Source organism: Amblyomma mixtum, chromosome 1 (genome assembly GCF_055824585.1).
Source record: "Amblyomma mixtum isolate Tamu chromosome 1, ASM5582458v1, whole genome shotgun sequence".
In the NCBI taxonomy this organism is placed as follows: Eukaryota; Metazoa; Arthropoda; class Arachnida; order Ixodida; family Ixodidae; genus Amblyomma; species Amblyomma mixtum.
The window spans coordinates 154,893,375-154,914,458 of NC_143012.1; the positions used below are offsets into that span (position 1 = coordinate 154,893,375).

The following is a 21,084-nucleotide window of genomic DNA, read 5'->3' on the forward strand; positions in this document are numbered from 1 at the left end:
TTTTGCAGAGTGAGGTACACAACTGCGGCATTGGAGCAGCGACACGGATGAGCTATGGGTTATACTATAACCGTTATAGCGCTGAGAAAAAGAACTCAGCTTTACTCATTGACTTATTTATTTCCTTATTTCCACGCCGCGGTGGCTTAGTGGTCAAGGCGCGTGATTACTGAGCCAGGGAACCAGGGTTTGCTCCTAGCCTCGGCGGCCGCATTTCTATTTAGGCGGCAAGCATGGCAGCCATGTGCTTTGCAGTATTATTGCTTGTTGAAGAAATCCAGGCGGTCGAAATGATCCGGAGCCCTCTGCTTCGGTGTCTCTCACAGCCTGACTTTCCTTGGGCCCTTACGCCCCAATAACATAGCTTTAATTTTATAGCTATGTTTTTCTCATGTAAGTTTTTCTCATGTGTGTTTTTCTCATGTGTGTTTAGTTCTCTTTTTGATCAGCCAACCGGAACGTCTCGTAAATGAAATAGCCACAAAAGCTCGCGAGAGTTTGTAAATCTCATCTCATAACCACATCTATCCCTCCTCGCTTCTTCAGCCTGGTTGTCATGACAAGTGTTTTGCCCTGTAAGTTATCACGTGGTTCGCGCGTTATCTTCTGCTCCACCAGTGAGAGTAAAATTCAACTGCTCTTAATTGGCCATTGATTGTTCGTCATCCAAAAACGTACCTATACACTATTACTTCACTTCACTTTCACTTCACTTTATTTCCTTAAAGACCCCACTTTGGGGGTATTACATAAGGGGTGGGAGTACAAATATAGGTTGAATATGATTGCTTACATGATATTTATGAAATGCATATTTAAATTGTTCACAAAACTTGATTGGCAGGTGATGGCATCAACGTCGTGGGGAAGGCCATTCCAGTCTTTAGCAGTGCGAAGAAAAAAGGATGCGGAAAAAGTGACGGTGCGGGCGCGTTGGCATGACACTTGCAGTGGATGGCCGGTGCGATGAGATATGCGAGCGGGCGGTGTGATATAGGGTTGTTGTCCGAGGGAACTGTAAAAAAACTTATGAAACAGACTAAGAGAAGCAATGCGACGACGATGGGCAAGTAAACCTGATTGTCGTTTAAGTGACGATACACTGATGTCGTATGAATAGGCAGAATGAATGAACCTCGTGGCGCGATTTTGGACAGATTCTAGTGAACTGATGAGATATGCTTGTTGCGGGCTCCAGATAGCAGATGCGTATTCTAGTTTTGGTCGAATGAGTGATTGGTAGGCGAGAAGTTTAATACTTTGAGGGGCGTGCCGTAGATGACGTTTCAAAAAACCCAATGACCGGTTAGCTGATGCGATGATGTTCGTTACATGAGAACGCCAGGAGAGATCCTGGCACAAGGTGACACCTAGGTACTTGTATGAGTATACAGATTCTAGTGGAACGTTAGCAACTGAGTAAGGGAAAATATGGGGGTTACGCCGGCGGTGAAAAGATACGAGTAATTACATTTGTTAGGATTAAGCGACATTAGCCAGTCATCACACCAGGCATGCACTGTGTCAATGTCGTTTTGGAGCTGTGATTGGTCAAAGGTGTTAGAAATCGTGTGGTAAATAACGCAGTCGTCTGCAAACAGACGAACATTGCAAACCAGGTTTGAGGGTAAGTCGTTAATATAGATTAAGAATAGGAGGGGAGCAAGTACAGAACCTTGGGGTACGCCTGATGTTACTGGAAGAGGGTTGGAACTCTGGCTGTTAACGAGAACAAACTGGGAGCGGTTAGAAAGGAATTCTTCGATCCACAATAAGACGTTAGGATGCAGTTTTAGCATGGTTAGTTTTAGCAGTAAACGCCTATGGGGAACTTTATCAAATGCTTTAGCAAAGTCTAGAAAAATAGCGTCAGTTTGTAAATTTAGGTCGAGGTTAGAGTGAACGTCAGACATGCATTCGGGAAGAACATATGAGTTCAGGACGCTTATAGTCTTCAAAACACACACCGTGAAACACTCAAGCTTTTCGTTTCTGCTGAAAGGCGACCACTTCGGATACAGTGAAAGCTCGTTAATTCGACCCCCGTTAATTCGGCAAATCGGATAATTCGACGCGCGCGCGAGGTCCCTACAATTATACATAGGAGTCTATGGGGCGAAACTCTCGTTAATTCGACCAAATTTTGCCGTGCGTCGGTTAATTCGACTTCACTCCGCAGCCCGCCAAGCCGGTGTGCCGAGAGCAAAAAGAAAAAAACACTGCCATGAGCGGCGCTACTGTACGGCTGATAGGCCATCCCTATGGTCATATCATCCATCCATCCGTCCATCCATCCGAGGAAGCGAGTTAGCAGCGGCCGAAGCGGCTGGCGTCTTTTTTTTTTTTGTGCCTTGTTGTGTCGCAGCAGTCGCTATCACGGTTATTTACGGCGTCTTTTTTGGTAAATGCGCGCTTTGTCAGCGTGTTTACTGCGCTACTTGTTGCTGTTTTGTTGCGACTGAGAGAAGGGTGAAAGGAAATTGCCAGGGATTGCCTACTGGCTCAGCCGAGCCACCACCGCTGCCATGTGCAGATAGAGGAGAGTTAAAAGATCAGAGAAAAAGATAGAGAAAAGATAAGACACCCGTCCACAGACCCCGTGCAGATAAGAGGAGAGTTAAAAGATCAGAGGAAAGATAAGACGGGCGTCCCAGCAACAACGCCGTCCCCGCGGACGCTGGTTGAAAAAACAGATAAGCTGGGAGCGGCGCTCCCTTCACCTCCTCCCCGCGCTGCTTTCCGGTGGGTAGCGCGGCCCTGCGCGGCGCCTCGCCTCGCCTTCGTGTCCTGTCAGCTGACCGAGGATGAAATAATTGAAGTGACAGGCGCTGACAACGACGACGATTTACGATTGTGAGCAGTTGCACCAAATGACGAAGTGCACGGTGAAAGAAGCCGCAGAAGCCTTGTCCGAACAAACCCCTGACGGCGCGTGTGCCGCGGAGCACCTGGCAGCTGTTAGAGCTATCGTAGTCGCTCAAATTCGCTCGAAAAAGCGAACGGTGATTACAGATTTCCTTGCCAACTAAAGGTATACGTCCTGTTGCGGCAAACATTGTTTTTTGTTGTTCATTCGATAATTCGACATTCGGATAATTCGACAATTTTTCGCGGTCCCGTCAGTGTCGAATTAACGAGCTTTTACTGTATGAGTTCAACCTGTGAGATCGCGTTCACTAAAAAAATGTTATCCCACTGTTTGCGAGGCAGCTTTAATGTTTATACTTCCGGGCGGCAAAATATAACTGATTAAAATCATTGGGGAATGCAAAGTAGTCTATTACGCGCGTATGCTGCCCTTTTTATTTGGCTCTTGGAACTTCTGAGTTTATCTTTGTGCACCTACACGAGATCACTGTCCAGAAGACGGGCCTAGCAAGCACTACTCTTAATCACTTCACTCTGGGTTAAAAAGAACCTACTTTCTGCAAACCAAACTGTGGTTTCAGAACCTTTGCCGGCCAGTTTCTCATTGGACTAGTAGCAGTGTACTTGCTCAGAGTGAGCAGTATATCTCAAGCGTTTCCCTGAATTGGCATCATTACCACCACGATGCCGCTATGATGATGAATTCTTATTTTGTGTTATATATGTACCTAACTCGTTCCCCTGTATTGTCTCCTTTGTATCCACTCCTGCATGGGCCCGAGAAGGGCCTGCAGTATTTGTAAATAAAAAAATTAAAAAAAAAAACGGGCTGGGCCGGGCTCGGCTGGGATTCACTCCGGGATTGACGGGCCGGGCCGGTCCCGCTAGAGCGATAATTTAGCGGGCCTGGGCTGGGCCCGGGCTTCAGGGCTCGGGCCGGGCTTGGGCCTCAGATTGAGGCCCGTGCAGTGCTCTAGTACACACTAAAGGCAAAAGAAAAGCACACGGGAGAGCAACACCGGGGGGAGTCTACCACAAGGGGGGCAGGGAGTGAAAAAAAGGTATGAGTTTGGATTGAAGAAAGAGAGAGAAAAAAAAATTAAGAAGTGATTATTTCGAAGTATAATAAAGCATAGAAAAGAAAATACTGTAAGCTTTAGCAAGGCAGTCGATGAGATTCCAGCAAGAAATTTTGAACAGCGTCACAAACAGACCTGTGGCTGAACCCAAGCGTGGTGGCGCCAAATGATAGCAAGAGTGGGCTGCTCAAACTAAGGCCAAGATGCTGTAAGGGCAACTCCAGCAGTCTTCTTCTCAAAGAGGTGAAACGACGACAATGGAGCCAAAAATGGTCGACAGATTCAGGCTCACGGCAAAATGCACAGAGGGGAGGTAGTGCCAAACCAGACCTGTGCAGATAGAAATTTAGAGGGGGGATATGGCAACGCAACCTCGTCGGAAATACTTCTAGCTGCCAAGATTGACAAATTTTCCTGCTCCAGGAATATTGCAGGTGCTGATATTCCGCCGATGTTAAAAGTGCTGTGTCTTGCGCACTTAACAACACTCGTCGCCGGAACCTAGATGCTGTGATATACACTGTAGCCTGGATGATGGGCAACACGGGACCGCCTAGGGATGCGTTTGTGAGGTTATCCGCAATCTCATTTACTGTCACGCTGCTGTGACCGGGTACCCATACCAAATGAACAAGGCTCAAATGTGAAGGAAGGAGCGATAAAAAAGTGCTTAAAGAGGGACAGTCAACATGCGATGCGGGGGACGAACACAAAGATAAAGAATCGGTAATGACTGCCTCTGCAGAAATAGAAGGATCAAGCTTGCGCAGAGCAAGTACCACTGCCAGAAAATCTGCTTGGAAAATAGGGTTGAAATCCGGAAGGCGCAGTGAAAAGGACCAGTCTAAACTCGGACAGAAAATTCCCACCCCTGCCTTTTTGTTGCACTGAGAGGCGTCGGTTGCTATTGCAATTTTTCTAGGTAGGGACCTTAAATGATCTTCTAATAGTCCATTTAGAATACGGGGTGGTAAAAGTTTCGCGTTTTGAGGGAAAATGTTGTCGAAAACAATGTGGACAGAGAATCCACTGCTTAGTGCTGCAAGGATGTTGTAAATTTGCACGTTTAAAGGGTCAAGTATTCTTTGCACGAACACAACCTGTGGGGTATGAAAACGAGGCCAGTGTACACCAAACAAGGAGGTCGGCTGGCAACAGAAAATGCTTTGCGAACGGTGAAAATGGGATTCAAAAATTTTGAGGAAAGTCTACACAGTTAGAGAGTGAAATCGGGATAAGAAAGGGTGCGGGCTTCAAGGTACAGTACATTGGTAGTTTGGGGACGCCAAGGCACATCCGAAGCACCTCCCTCTCCAAAAGGATGAGAGGATGAAGTTTGTATGAAGCCGAGCCTGAAAACAACAGAGTCAAATTCTAAAATTGGCCTGACATACAATATGTAAATCATTAGGAGCGTATCCCTGCGCATACCGTACCTGTGACTGCATATCCTGCGTAACATATGCCTGTGGCACGTGCCCCTTTCACAGCAACATGGTCAATGTGAGGCTGCCAGGTGAGTTTGTCATCATAAATGACGCCCAGGTATTTTAGGGATTGAACCTTAGGTATTGGTTGAAATTTACATGTAAGAGAGACCACAACAGGATCCTGTAGAGGAAAAACAAGGACGGTGCACTTGTTAACATTTAATGTGAGGTGTAAACTGCTCAACCAGTGCTCAAGAGAACTCAAATATGATTGCAATGGATCATAGAGGGAATGTATATCAGGCACAGCTGCAAAAAATGTAATGTCGTCCGCATAGACGCTAGTATGAACATGGAGGTGTAGAGGAATGGAGCTCGGAAGAATATTAAACAGCACAGGCGAAAGGACAGCTCCTTGTGGAACACCTCTCATCTGTTTGTACCTCTCAGATTGTACACCAGTATGAACGCAGAAGAATTCCCTGTTATAGAGAAATGCAGATATCCAAGCAACTAAATATTCTGGAAACTGGAGGGACTGTAACCTGTGTATTAGGATGGAATGCTCTGCACTGTTGTAAACTTTAGAGACGTCGAGCGTAACCAGAGCAGCATACAGGCGTTGACGACGAGCAAGGAGAGTACGACTCTCAAGATCTACATGTGCATTCCATATCGAACATCGTGGCCGGAAGCCGAGTTGACACGGGCTGAGAATAATTCTGCGGTCCACGAAGGCAGAAATCCGAATAAGTAACACCCTTTCTATTAATTTTACCACGTTTGATGTTAAAGAAATAGGCCTAATATTTTCCAATTCATAGCCACCACCCTGGTTTTTTAAGTAAAGGGATCACCTTGGCCATCTTCCACTCAGAAGAGATCCAAGCGTGTTTGATTCGCGACAGGTAAGTGGCGTTTACCTGTGCGGACCAGTTGTACGTGTTCTTTTCTTTTTCACGCGGTGCTGCAGTGCTGGAGATCAGCTTCTTTGTGATAGTTCCGAAGGGCGAAAGAAGGGGTTGCTGGCCAGCGGGGAGCCTAACTTTAAATATGAGCTGGCTCAGTGTGAAATAAAACTGGCGTGCCTCGGAGTGCCACGAACCTTCTGTACAGCATGAGATTGCAGCAAAGCATGCGCACAGGACATAGCATGTAATGCATTCATTGTGCTTATCCGCTCAGACCTGTCTCTGCCAAGTAACTCATGTGTAAGGCGACGGATAGGCATACGTCTTACATATAGAGATGGCTTCATTGGCCTGCAGCTAGCATTAGATCGATGCCCATGGAAATATTTATCGTTTTACAACCGAAATAATTTGCTGCATTGGTATGATTCTTTGAGTTTGTTTAAACATTTAGGATGCCTGTCCCTACCATAGTTTCCCAACACTTGTTCTGTATGCTCCAATGCATTTGAGGAAGCTATGGCAAAGATTTCCAGAAAAAAATTAATGCATTCATAAGTAACACGCAGTGCGTGCCTTTAAGCCGCTGCCAAGGGCACTGAGAGGGTGTTCAAACAAAACAAACGTGAAGCTGAGCCAGCATGCCTTTTCGAGGAGAGCTGGCGGCCGCTGTGTGGACTTCACGTGGCTGTCAAGGGACAAGGCAGCACCTGCTATAACCACTGTCCTGCGCAGTTCCATGCAAGCAGCATATGCCGCACTTACCGTATCATTGAATCCACCACACTGCTTCGTTTGTTGTAATTAATTGTCTTGGAAATGCACATAGAGTGCATTTACAAAAATATTAATTTTATTGATGTGTGTATCAATCAGCAGCTACCAATGTCGTTACTTTGTTTTTCTGCTGCAGCAGGAGCCCTCACTTGCTTTACTCATTCCGGGAGCGAGTTTGTTGAATTCATCTATGCAAACTGGCCGTGTTTGTAGCATTACTCTGATCCGCAGCGGGTGCCTTTCTTTATCTGCATGTGCAGCGGCAGTGAGCTCCTGGGGCCAATGCGCGAATTCCTTCCACCAGCAGGATTCTACTTTGACCTCGTTACCACAGTGAGCTGAGATCGGAGTGGCATAATGGGTACGGTATGGCGCAATGCTTACTTGCATATATAGTTCAGAGCGTGCTCCTGTTTAAGTTTAAGAAGTTTGAATTTTTGAAAGCATGCCCGCATTGTGTTTAGTTTCATTGCGGAGTGTGTATTTTGGCATCTCTGCATTTTATGGTATGCTGTCGTTTGAAAAGTTGTTCTAAGCAGTTTTGGCTACATTATTTGCAGAGAGAGAAGTTGGGGAAACACCATTGCGCCTATGTAATTTGCGTACGGAATGAAATCGGCAGATTTAGATCTGCACTAGATTCATAAGCCGACAGTGTGCCATGTAGAGCAAGCTAGACACAGCCTCTTGTACACATATAACAGCTGTTGTTCTGTGAGAGCACCTTTATGTGAAGCTGCTGCAATGGCTCAGTGATTATTTTGCTCGGCTCCTGACCTAAAAGATGCGGGTTTGATCCCAGCCGCAGATGTCGAATTTCGATGGAGGCGAAATTCCTAAAAAAAAGAAGTCTTATGTGGAAACACTGTGCGACGTCAGTGCATGTGTAAGAACCCCAGGTGGTCGAAATGTCCGGAGCCCTCCACTGTGGCGTCCCTCATAGCCCGAGTTGCTTTAGGACGTTAAACCCTCATAAACCATAAACCTTTATGTGCAGTGGTGTCCAAAACATGGCTTTGTTGAAGGTAACTTAGCATGTAATAGGCAGCTTCTTGCAGTCACTTGAGAGCGTCTGTTGTAACTTGTATGAGGCAACACGCCCTCAGATCTGTCACTGTCTACAGCAGTTGCTTGGATGTACTAGAATTCAAGACCACCCCTCATCTGATTGCCTTTGGCTCAGGTGCCTAAGTGGTCCAAAGTTGAAACTCTTAGTGGACTACAGACACCTATTTTTAGTTGCATTCTTGCAAATGATGCATCGTACATTGAACACATGGATCACCACTTGCTTTTGCCTGCAACTGCTAAATAATTTATAGTTGAATTTCTTATTTCATGTTGTTCTATCAATCGAACAATGGCTGTGACATATAGTTGGCCTTTAGGTTGCATGAAGCAGGAAGACACTTCACTACAACAGCCGATACGCAGGCGTAATTCACTACAACGCTTAAACCAGCCTGCTTTTGGAAATGGAATGGCTACAAATGACGTATCAGCAGTTGTATTGCCGTTTTTATCGTGTCTCACGTTACCTACATACCAACTACACATCTCAGCCATCATTCAGTTGAAACAGAAATAACGTCAAGAAATAATACAATTACAAATTATTTAGCGGTCATAGGCGATTATCGCAGGGCGGTACATGTATATTAATGTCTAATGCATCATTTGAGAGAAAACACGCAAGAAAAAATTTGGTGTCTGTAGTATTTTAGGTACCCTGTGAAATACTCTTGTGGAAGTGCTAGAGAGAGGAAAGGAATGCCCACTGCATTGTCAGCATTTTTGCTGTTTTCCTTCATGCGTTTTCTCACCTGAACAGTTTTTCTGTAGGTAATGTGCTGACACAGAGAATTGAAACTTCTCTTTCTTCAAGTGAGGACTGAATTTATTTCAATAGGTATATTTTGTTATTATATTATAAGTGCACAATTTGTATTGATGATTCTTCTTCCAAAACTCCAAGGCATTATTTAACTTATTTAGCCCTCACAACCAGAGTCACTTTGGGATGTTACAGCCCCATAAAACCATAAAATGAATCATTACTGCCTGAAATATATAAAAAAGCTGTGGAGTAGTGCTTAAACTAGCTGTTTAAACTAGGCGTTGGTCAAGAACGTTTTATTAACAGTAACGTTTTGCCCATGTTATAAGTTACTGAAACATACTTGCAATGCTGATAAGGAGAGTTTTTTTCCTGACTTCCATTATAGCTAGTCATCGTTTTAATGGTGAGCAGAATTTCTTCGTGGTACAACGAGCTTCATGCTTCAAGTATTTGTGTGTTACACCTATGCTTCTTTCTGATTTCCAGTTATGTGTGGAGCACTACAGAAATGTTTCACACGTAAATACATTGTATGCCAAGTTGCAGTATGTTTTAATAATGTTTTATTACTAAGGTTGATATTTCATTTTATCTGAAACAATATATAAATGTTCTGAGCATAACAAAATGTTGTAACTCTCATAACAGATATATAATATTATTATAATGTTATGTGCTACTTTGGGTGGCGTTTCGACGATAAAATTCACAATGTGCCAGAAACGTCAGAAGCGCGATTTGAGCTCAATTTTCGACGACCACACATAAAAAAAAGTCATTTTCGAAATGTGCAATCCACATTTCGCTATAATTTTTTGTCACGAGCCAGATGAAGACCCGAGAGTTTTGGAAAAAATTTGAGAAATTGAAAATTTTGAACTTGGTAATTAGCCATTTTATTTGCTAATTAATTTTCTCGAGCAGCATTGATATTCTTGCTGTAAGTAATCATGTAAATTCATGAAGCAGTTTCTTAAACACCTTCCATGCATTTAAACAGAACTGGAGTTGGGCCAGAGCTGTTATAGGCAGAGTTTGGCAGCAGACAGCATTCAAAGGATGTGCTTGTTCCGAGTATCTCAAAGAAGAGGTCAATCTGGGTCATGGATTTCCTTCAACCTTGCACTATTCAAGCTAGGACAGCATCTACAGTAGTACGTAGTTCTAGTGGTATAGGAAAGCATGCTGCTTTTCCATCCTCGGCATTGCATCAGCTAAGCCCGGCTGAGTGCGTCCACTCTGCACTGATGTCGTTTCTTGCTTTGCAGTTTTTTGTGGAAGCACGCATTTCAAGCATACTGTTGTGGGCTTCAGAATAGGCTCAAAACATCCCTCTTAGTGCATTCAGGATGATTAGTGGAACTTCTGATACACCAGTTGATCATTGCCTGGTTTAAATTGTCCATTATTTGAGGCAAGTTCTAAATAATTAGTTGTCTTTTTCATTTGTTGGAGCACCAGGGGGCGGCAGAAGGTTAGGTGGGCGGATGACATTAAGAAGTTTGCGGGGATACGGTGGCAGAGGACAGGGTTAACTGAAGGGATATAGGAAAGGCCTTTGTCTTGCAGCAGATGTTGGCATTGACAATGGTGATCAGTCAGAATATCTGAGCATGGTCAAAAATACCAGTTAACCAGTGACAGAGTAACAAAAAATCAGCTGCGATATGCTGACTGGCCAGCTCCACCAGTTGTATGCTAGTGGAGATAAGCACACCTTTTGACGTCCTCGGAGTTATTTCGAGGGTCTTCAGAGGTCTTGCTGCGTTATGAAACTGCTACACGTTTTTTTTTTCTTGACCAAGCGAAATTGGGCGGGGGGGCTCAAATATAATACTTTGTAGAGGCAAGCCTATTTGTTGAAGCCTGCTATATGAATTCAGTTATGGCTATTAAGGGACTTGCATATTCAAGAAGCAATTGTTCACAAACATAGGCTGCACACAGAGGTGCAGTGGGGAGAGTGTGTTCATAAGTCCACTTTCTGAATGAAGAAGAGGTACGGATAAGCTGGCGAAGTGATTAGGTGGATTATTTCATGGATTCTTCTTTTCGGTGTATCCATGAAGCACACGCAGTGCACAGCTGAAGATGTAAAACATATCCTTGGTTGCCTTATTACTTCTGCCACGCCTTCCCTGTGGTCCCAAGTGATCTTTAGCACTGCTATAAAATGGCTCCCAACAGCACAGTTGTGGCAAAGGACCACTGGGCTATTGGTGGGTTCAAGGCTTTTTTTTTTTTATGCTTAAATAACTAAGAGCAGGGTTACTTGCTTTCATTTTCGAAAAGGGCTTATTTTTACTGAAGCCTTACTGCTTAACTGTGCTCTTTTATGTGCCATGGTGCTTTGGTGTGGGGTTCCTCGGTGAAACACAACCCGCAGAAAGTGGGAAAGGAACATGTTCTAAATGACGAAGATGCTGTTCAAGTGGTAAAAAGGTAAGGGAAGCTTGTTTTTGATTGTTCTACAAGCTGCTTGCAGATAATTTTTTTTTTGTATTTAAGAGTGCCTAAAGAACACAGTTTGGCGTCATCCTTATGAAAGTGCCTCCCCCTTGCCTGAATTGGAAATGTGCACATTATCAAGGTTGTATTTCAGTGTAGAACACTAACAAGGAAAGCAGTTAAAGAAAAAAGGCACTCTATAGAATTGCTTCTATTTGAATGCTGCAATAGATCAATTTAAAGTGCTCCTTGTATGAGCAGCACTTTCGGGGCAGAAGTGCCCACTTGGCCGCTGGCTCAAACACACCATTGCATCACCAGAGTCAGTTAGTGGTTCGGAAATGAAGGGTGCTTTGCTGTGCTTCCCTTGGTGCGATAAACAGCCCCCACAAGCCCTTCCTGGTGTATGCCGCTGCTCTGACAAGGTGTTGGTAACCTGCATTTCTTTTTGGATTTTAGTAGAAGGCTGCGGGTTGCCAGATTGTTGGTTTGTGTATCAAGCCAAAGGATTCGAACACTGTTCCAGGGACAGTTCTTGGATGGCCGCCCCTTCTAGCAGGAATGCAAAATGGTGGTACAAAAATATAGCGCTGCCAGCGATACATTTTGTGTGGGCACATGCATAAATACAAAACAGTTGTGTGCAGCTTTGGGAGTGCAGTTAATTTGTGCATTGTGCAATGGGTTTTAACTGCGTCAGCGCATACTCGTAGCACCAAATTTTTGTTAATTTGTTGACATGTTTGCACAGGTTTCAGAAGCAGTGCTGTAGCCGTTGTTGCACATAACATTTATTGGTAGCTGTGTATGCTGTACCTTTTCTCTACAGTGTGAGAAATTCTGTCAAACTGTTCTTTTTTTTTTTTTCAAAGCACAGGTTCTGTGTACTCAGCACTTGACCAAGTACAGAATTTGTCGAAAGTTTAGAGCCTAAGGGGCATCATGCTTTTAAGCTGTGTAGTGGAGCTCTAATAGCACGCATGGAAGTCCTAAGCTTTCGAAAGGTGACGAGAGTTCCTCTCACACGGAAGAAATTTGGAATGCTTGGCAACGCACGAGCTGCACAGCATGGCCCAGAATCTAACCCTCTGGGCTCTTTACTTTTTACACAAATTGTATACATATTGGGCACGTCTTCAAGCGTTGCTCATTCCATTTGTATGTGTTCTTACTTGAAGCAATATGTCTCCTGTATAGCCTCTTTGCAGAGTGTGATGATGATGATGCTGATCTCTGGAAAAACTGCTGACTTGCAACATGTGGGAACCTGCTAGGGCTCAGGCTCTGCCGTACTTGTACAGCTCAAGAGAAAAGCTGGTGATGTAAATATGACACAGCCACCATATGCCCGAATAAAAGTAATATTGGTGTATACCCCCCTTGCCATTGGCCTGGCTCACCTGGATTTCTGAAGAGGTAGCAAAGAATGCAACAGTACTAACTGAGCTTGGCAAGTTAGTCCTAAAACCTGGCCTTGGCGATGGAAACTGCTGGGTGACAAGTGCATCAACAAATCCAAGAAGTACTTTGCTAAATATTTTGCTAGAAGAAATACTTTGCTAAACCCCTGCCTCTACAAACCGCAGACATGAAGGTCACCTGAGCGCTCACCACCATGGCGCCACAGCCACGGGATCTTTGCTGCTACCATTAATCTATCTGCTCAGGTGCAATTTGCATATGGCCCGAATGTGCATGTTCGGATGGAACACGCACGTCCCCTAATACATGCAGTCATTTCAGGCAATTCACTTGAGAGACTGCGCTAAAACAGTTTCTTTTACGCAAACCAGCACCGTGGAAACTATTACTGCCCACTGTACACATAAACGTTTGTACAGGAAACTCTCAGCTACAACTAAGTCATGGCAGTGATGGGTGGCAGGTGTAGTTATTAAGGAAAGTTTATGTAGCATAGGCAATAGATACATCATTCAGCTAAAGTCGGACTATGCACAAGACAAGACTTCTGACAACATACAGCTCATAAATATTTCTGGTGTGCTGGAGTTGACATAAATTAGCAAGTGCTAGGACAGGCAGGTTATGCTGTTTCATGCAATCTGTGGCAGCTTACTGTTGTGCTATCAGCTATGCTGTACAAAAGTGGTGAAATGCTCCGACAGAAAAATGAACACGGCACACAGAAGAAAGTCATTTGTTAACTACGTGGGACGAGAACATGCTGTGGAGATCACATAGATAGGAGCAGAGTTTTACTTGCACACTTGTACACAACTGAGAAGTGCACTGCCCTCTGGCGTACTTAAGAGTGCAAAGTTTAGGCTTGTTTCTGCCTTTGATTTCACTTAAGTAAGCAGTGGGATCATTTATTAATTAAAGACCACGGAATAAAAAGCACAGAAAGTGCACAATCATCGTGCTCAAGGACACGCAGCAGACATTCCCAGCTGCGACAAACACCAATCACAAGCATATACCGTAAAAACCTGTATGTAATGCAAGGTTTTCTTCCAGATTTTAACATGGTAAATTTCCGCCTTGCAATACATGCGGATCCAAACAATTTTGAGCCAAAATCCTTAGTACGGGTTCCATTATTATCTAGCACCGTTACCACCCCGCTTTCAGCGAGAGGAGGCGCTATCTAGTGGTGGCACAGGTCAGTAGTTTCGATTTCGGTGCCAGGCCACTGCGCTGACCTGACTTTGCCATCTAGGACGATCGCAACTTCAATGGTATCAGGACCGCGAAAGCACTCCTTGGCTGCTTTTAAAAGAAAAGTAATCGTAGCTGCCGAAAGCATCTGTACAGCATCAAGCGCTGCTACATGGTCTGGATGAGGTAGGGAGAGCCTGCAGTTGCTGCCACCAGACATGGGCCTCTTCTCCAGCCACGCTGTGCAGTTGGATGGCTGACACTTGGGCCAGCATTCGCGAGGAACTCACCGGTTGCGATTTCAAGAATTGTGGGATATCAAACGAGCTCGACGGTACCGAAGAGGTTTTCAGTGGAAAGGTATCTCCGACAAGGGCTTTTCGAAAGACAGCACACCCGACGACGATCACTAAAGCATCGACAACGGACAACTTCCGAAGCCTACTGAAACTCCATGTGGCCGATAGAGCTGCCATAGTGAGGAGCTCCGGATTAATTTCGACCGGCTTAGGTTTTTTAATGCACACAGACTTCACGGAAAATGGCCGTTTTTGCATTGCACCTTCTCTGAAATTGAGACACTGTGCCAAGGTTTACTCCTCACAGTGGCAGGGTCATGCACAAATGAAGAGATGAGGCACAGGCACACAGTCGAAAAATGCAATATCAAAATCAAGGAACAAAAATTTCCAGACACATTTTGAGACACGAGCGACAGGCAGGCTAAGCGACAAAGTCCAGTGGACGATTGAAACCTCCTTTCCGGTTCATGTACTGACTGCAAGGGAAAAGAACACAGAAAAACATCAGAAATGAACCCTAACAGTCAAAAGCAAAAGTTCAGCAATACTCACCGATACTTCCGCTTGTGAATGACATGCACAGCGCCCACATTGTTGCCAGGAATATGCTTGCCCTGGAAATGCACACAACATTTAGCACTATGTTATGCATACAAAACCTCATTCCAAAAAAAATGTGCATCAAAGAAAATGTGGTAATTACAACTCGAAAATGCCAGAAATAATGAAATATACTATCCGGCTGCTTTCAACGAAAAAAAGTGGCAACATGTCTGCAGTGCCATCAAGTGCATTTATTGTGAGGCTCCACACACACTAACAAAATGCCTCGGCTGGAATAAACTGAAAGGACAATGAATTAATACAAAAGTGAAGTGAGACAGCCATCAGCAGCAGCAAATGTAGGTAACTGTTAGTGAAAATGTTTAACAAAAAGTGAGGGTGAGCTTTTCCTCTTGCAGCAGCAAAAAGTTGTACTGAATAAGTAATACTTAAGCATTCCCATTTTTGCCTTTTCAGTGCATCAGGTGAGCTCAGTTTACCCCACAGTTTAACACTGAAAGCAATGTGACAGAATGCTGTTGAAAATTTGAAAGCTGTATAGAGCCTACTGGCAGCACGCGGTTTAATATGGCATCATGCATTGATGAGTCGTACATGCCTAGCCCATCAAAGGAGCCAACATTTTTAACAACTCAAGTAAGAGGGATAAAAACAGTCATGTTACTGCTGACACTTGCTATAAATATACTTTTGTTTCAGACTTCCCCCAAAATGCCACCGTACTGTTCAACCACCATAACTGCAAGAGCACATGCTGAAATGTCAGTGATGTGCACAAGTTAATTTAGATTACTTGGAAAAAGGTAAAAATGAATTAATACTGAGCTTGGCAAAGCCACTGTGTAATTTAACCATGTGTACCTTGCCCAGAAAGCAGTTGCTTTTATCTTTCTAAAGCTTTATACGCCGTTGAAAATGGAATCGTTTCTTTAACAGGACACCTTGGTAATGCTGACCTGGACTTAACAAGGGAAGATGCCCATAAGAAAATGCAAACATCCAGCAACAATTGTACCAAGGCCTCAATATGTGCATTACTCCGCTGTGCCCAAAATGCCTCATTAGTCTCTTTCTCGAAGACTTTATATAAAAGCCCAGTGATAGGACAGAGCTACTCTGCAATCTCTTTGGCAGTGACCTCATGGTCTCTAGCATTCATGAAAGAATATTTCTTATCTATATTAAATGCGTATAGACTCAGTACACGCTACTACTTGTAAAACACATGCAAGTTATTTCTTCTCAATCATTTTGTTTACTAATGCCCAACATGAGCAAGAAAATAATAGTGAAGCTAAAAATAATGAGGCACATGAAGAGTTACTGCGATTACTGCCAAGTTAAACACTCCACTAAAGCCAAAAAGCACAGCTCTGCATTATGAGAATTTATGCTAGAATTTTCAGTAAATGTGAGTGGGCTGCACTTTGCTACCTGCATACTGAATGGTGAGGTAATCATGTTTTTAACCAGTTATTTATAAGCACGTCACGATCATCATCATCATCAGCCTGACTGTGCCCAATGCAGGGCAAAGGCCTCTCCCATGTCTCTCCAATTAACCCTGTCCTTTGCCAGCTGCGCCTACCGTATCCCAGCAAAGTTCTTAATCTCATCCGCCCAATTAAATTTCTGCCGCCCGCTGCTACGCTTGCCTTCCTTTGAAATCCAGTCCGTTAGCCTTAAAGACAGTCAGCTATCTTGCCTTCACATTACATGCTCTGCCCAAGCACATTTCTTCCTCTTGATTTCGACTGATGTCACGCACCAACTTCAAAGGTGCAACAGTGCAAGATAAAAATGAGTGTGCCGCAGGTGCCACACCTTGCACAGTAAACACCGCTTTGTTGTGTTTTTAAGCGATACAAGTTCAAAAACTGAGCACAAGGTAATAAAAGGGTAATTGCCTGCCTAGAATAGTCCATGGCCTGCACATAAAAACAGTGGCAACAGCAGTGGCTCTATGAGTCTCACGAAACATTCGATGCCACGTACCATGTTACTCGTGGCATGCACAGTCTGCACCGCGCTCATGTAGAATGCTAGATCAGAGCGCTCCAGACAACAGAAGCCAAGACCTACTGAACTACAGACCTGCACCTGTGGCGGGGTCCTATGGAGCAGCGTGCGCCAACTTTCGTTAGCTTATTGGCCGTTGAGGGTGCTCGATCTCTGCTATCTTAGCATCAGCAGTGAAAACAGCCATAATAATGACTTTTTTCGCTCTCGAAGAGCATAAGAAACGTCTTCCTTTGTGTCTGCTTTCTTTTTGTCGCCATCACCGTGGCTATAGTAGGAAACAACTTACAAAAACAGCAGTTGCTAACACTGGGTCCTGTATTACTCCACCAGCCAAATGCAACGGTAAACGAAACCGGTTTTTTAATGTTTGACTATATCAAACAATCCCCGTATCAAAATTCTAGAGCCCATTAATAAGCTTCTTGTTTACGTAACAAGAAACGTTTTAAGCAGCGTACTGCTTTTTCGTCGTGGAGGAATGCTGTGCGCGGAGGCTGAATGTGGGCGGAGCTTCACTGCAGACTTAAGTTGTATCCGTCTGTAGCATAGATGAATGGATGATAATGATTATGTGGACAAAGGACAAAACTGCCTTGTTTGAAATAAAATGACGGAGGAGGCCATTTTCTCAACAGGTATATATTAGCGCCACGCCGCCCGTAATGTTTCTACCCTAGCGGCAAAAAGCATGAACTAGAACATGCGCTCTGAAGCACGGTCATTTGTGCAGGTCTGCAGTTCAGTACGTCTTGGCCAAGGCTATGCAAGAGACCATGGCCTTTGGGTAGACAGCTTGTGCCCCCTCGTTTGCACATGGTTCTACTTCTGAGCAAGCACTGTGTTTGGAACCTAGCAGCTGCAGGGAGATGTTGGTATGTTTGCAGGGCTGCAGTGTGCCACTTGAGTTCTTTCCGAATGCAGACTGTAGACCCTTTTCAAAACATGCGGGCCATTTCAGGTTGTATTTTGATGCATTTTACATGTTGAAGAAACACTGCTGGCAATGAAGCGCGCTGTAAAAAGAGTTCCATCTGCAGCCAGGACTGATCCTGCGAACCTGGTCTTAACGGCCACACGCCACAGCCACTCCACAGGGCCATTTGCAGCAGGTCCATTTCAGGACTTGCCCAAGCAGTTCTCGCACCCAACTGACAGGTTCCTGATATGTCAGTGACACTTTGGAAAAAAAATTAGGCGTGGTTCAGCTCTGGCTAAGCCTGGTCAGTTGCGTTAGCTGCGATGCTTTTCGAGTCGTGCAGCGCGTTCTTCTGCTGTCTCTCGAGCGCGTTGCCTCTTTCTATCTTGGTCTCCTGTCGCCACTGCTTCTCTTTAGCGCTCTCCATAACAACAAGATTCCACCGAGGCGAAGCGCACATATACCTCCGCGAAGCGCCACCTCCTCACCCTGCACCTCGGCGGAGAGCACGCATCTGGCGGGAGCAAGCAACTACACGCGCGGTTGCGGCGTGGCGCCGATGACGCCACCTGGCCGAGCTCGGGTGAAACGGTTGCTAGGCAACGGCTGTTCAAGGCCATTCGTGCCTACCGGCCACCAGCTGCGCGACGAGGCGAAAACCTGGCATAGTGTTGCTAACACAACAAAAGTAGAAAGCAGCAAAATCTTCCCACAACCCAAAATTTTGGACTACCACAGAAGTCTTGAAGCATACATGGCTGCTATACTACTACTACTAAATCGCCTGCATATTTTTGCACAATGATGTACACAGTTGCGGGGCTAGATCCATTCACAAGGGTTAAACAGACACACCTTAGATGAGTCAAAGGTGGCAAAGCCCATCAGCTTCATCATCTCTTTTTCCTCTTCAGTTTTTCCCTCCAGGTCCTTGGCTAGAGAACAGTTCAACAGAAACACGGTCATGAACAGAATACACCCACATTTTAAAAATCGAACAGAGCCTGAAAAAAAAAACTCAAGTGCTACCTGTGATAGGTGGCCGTTCCAACAGGAATTTGGGAAGTGCTCCAGGAGTTTCCACCTTTTCCTTGCGTTCCCTGAGTAGACGAAAGACAAAAACCTGACACCATTCATGCTCCATAAAAACGGTGACCGCAAAAAGCAATGAACCACCTACGTGACAGTCTTAAGAAGAAATAACAGCGCACAAATGAAGACAGGACAAACGAGAAGACACAGACAAGTGCTAACTTTCAACTGGAGATTTATTGCATGATCAGGAGCATAGATATATACATGTCTGACAAATGCACAAGAAAGAGAACAAAGGCAACGTGATCAGAACACAATATCTGTGCCAGCACCAGCCGTTCATGCCAAAAATTCATGTTCCTTCGTAGATAAAGTTATCGAGGGCCCGCTGAAACACCCAGTTCCAGTTCGCACTATCTTGGAAGCTTCAATGATCTCTCTTATTAGTTGGTCACAGTGATAATACAGAACAACTGTGCCCTTAAAAAGTAGTTGGCAAGGTGGGTCAGTGTCACACGTTTTGCAATGCATCGCCAAGTCCACACCACCGTGGACTTTGTTCTTGTGCTCCTTTAGGCGTGCATTTATACATCTGCATGTTTGCCCAATGCACACCCTTAAAATTTAATTCATGCAGGATGAGTTGCCCAGTCAAGAGGAGAAACCTTGGCTTTGCTATCAGACACAGGAAGACCCATGTCCCTTGTCGGTAGGAGGTGGTATACAAGATTCCACTGTCATGTGGAAAGTTCTACATTGGTCAAAGGTGCAGATGTATAAATGTACACCTAAAAGAGCACAAGAACAAAGTCTGCAGTGGTGTGGATGGGCATTTGGTGTTGCACTGCAAAACTTGTGACAGCGACCCACCTTGCCGACCATTTTTTAAGGGTACAGTTGTTCTGTATTATCACTGCACCCAACTAACAAGAGAGATCGTTGAAGCTTCCGAGATAGTGCGAACTGAAATTGAGTGTGCTAGCGGGCCACTGGTAACTTTATCTGGGAAGGAACTTGAATTTTTTGGCCTGAACGGCTGGTGCTGGCACGGGTAATGTGTTCTGATGACGCTGTCATCGTTCTCTTTCTTTTGCATTTATTGAACATGTACAGGTGCCGTCAGAAGTAAATGGAAGGCAATAGTAATGAAAAAATTTAATCATTTGCCCCCCCCCCCCCCCCCCCCCCCCCAATTCAAGCATCCTTCAATACATATGTGCAGCCTAACTGTGACTGTGCAAACTGCACTGTGCACCAACAAGCATGGACCATTATGCTTTACATTTGAAGAAATTAAATTTTTTGACAGAGTCGCCTTCCATTTACTTTTGACGGTGAGTGTATATATATCTATGCTCCTGATCACGCAATAAATCCCCAGTGGAAAGTTCGCGCTTGTCCGTGTCTTCTCGTTCGTCCTATTTTCTTTTGTATGCCATTATTTCCACCAACATGCCAAAACTCATTCTCTACATGACATCGCTGGGCATGGGTACATCCCAGTTTAATCCTGTAATGCCCAAATTATGAAGGAATCAAAGAAAGCAAACATCACCTCAACATTACGCTAGCTAATGTACCCACATTCAAAAAACTGATATCAAAACCTTATTAGCGCCACTAAGATTTCAGAAATTTGCTCATCGCCTGTAAGCAACAATCGGCATTGGGTCCACTTTGTGTAGTTAGTCCAACTTGTGCAGAAGACCGAATCGAAGGCCTTGAGCCAATTCAAAGGCCCAAAGAGAGTAAACAATGTTTTATTCAACAAGTGTCTTCCTATTTTTCCAGCAACCTTGGACACAAACTGAGAGATGAGGAATTGCTGGACACTGGCTGGAAGCCACACATTTGCACCCCGTTTTTCTTCACACAGTTTGCTCACAGTGACGTCAAAAATTTTGAAAAGCACTGGCTACTGATGTCTCATCCTGCATGTGGAAAAGATTATATAATCAGTTCAGTTTCACAAGGACATATAGTGATACATTCACTTTCAATTCATCTGCACTACCACGAGCCATCAGATTATGGAATGACCGACCAGACCAGACAACATCGCTTCCCCGTCTAATCTCGATTCTTTCCATCCTCAACTCATCACACATTTCACTGAAACCGTCATTTAGCATGCCTCCATTCAAGTCTTTTTTTATTTCTGATTTTTTTGTTCTGTACTCTGCTGCTGCTCTCGTGCCATTTGGATGTTTTCTTACTTATGTTGTGCTTTGTTTTGTGTCCTGTATTCTTTTTTTTTTTCTTTTCCTGTTGTT

General features: G+C 44.5%; 1 protein-coding gene and 1 long non-coding RNA gene across 3 annotated transcripts in view; one reads left to right on the top strand and one right to left on the bottom strand.

Annotated features, from left to right (window-relative positions):
• On the top strand, positions 1-19,130 carry LOC149369423 (uncharacterized). Its single transcript, XR_016285265.1, has 3 exons — positions 1-6,285; positions 7,326-7,426; positions 11,292-19,130. It is a non-coding gene; the product is annotated as an uncharacterized LOC149369423 (long non-coding RNA).
• Positions 13,242-21,084, bottom strand: part of LOC149369424 (uncharacterized) — an 18,940-nt gene continuing 11,097 nt past the window's right edge. For both annotated transcript variants that reach the window (XM_089558400.1, XM_089558409.1), the window contains exons 5-8: positions 18,806-18,876; positions 18,632-18,711; positions 14,827-14,888; positions 13,242-14,750 (exon numbers count right to left, since the gene is read on the bottom strand). In XM_089558400.1, coding sequence (XP_089414526.1) covers positions 14,696-14,750; positions 14,827-14,888; positions 18,632-18,711; positions 18,806-18,876 — 268 coding nt within the window. In that variant the 3' untranslated portion in view covers positions 13,242-14,695. The remainder of the gene's footprint in view (positions 14,751-14,826; positions 14,889-18,631; positions 18,712-18,805; positions 18,877-21,084) is intronic.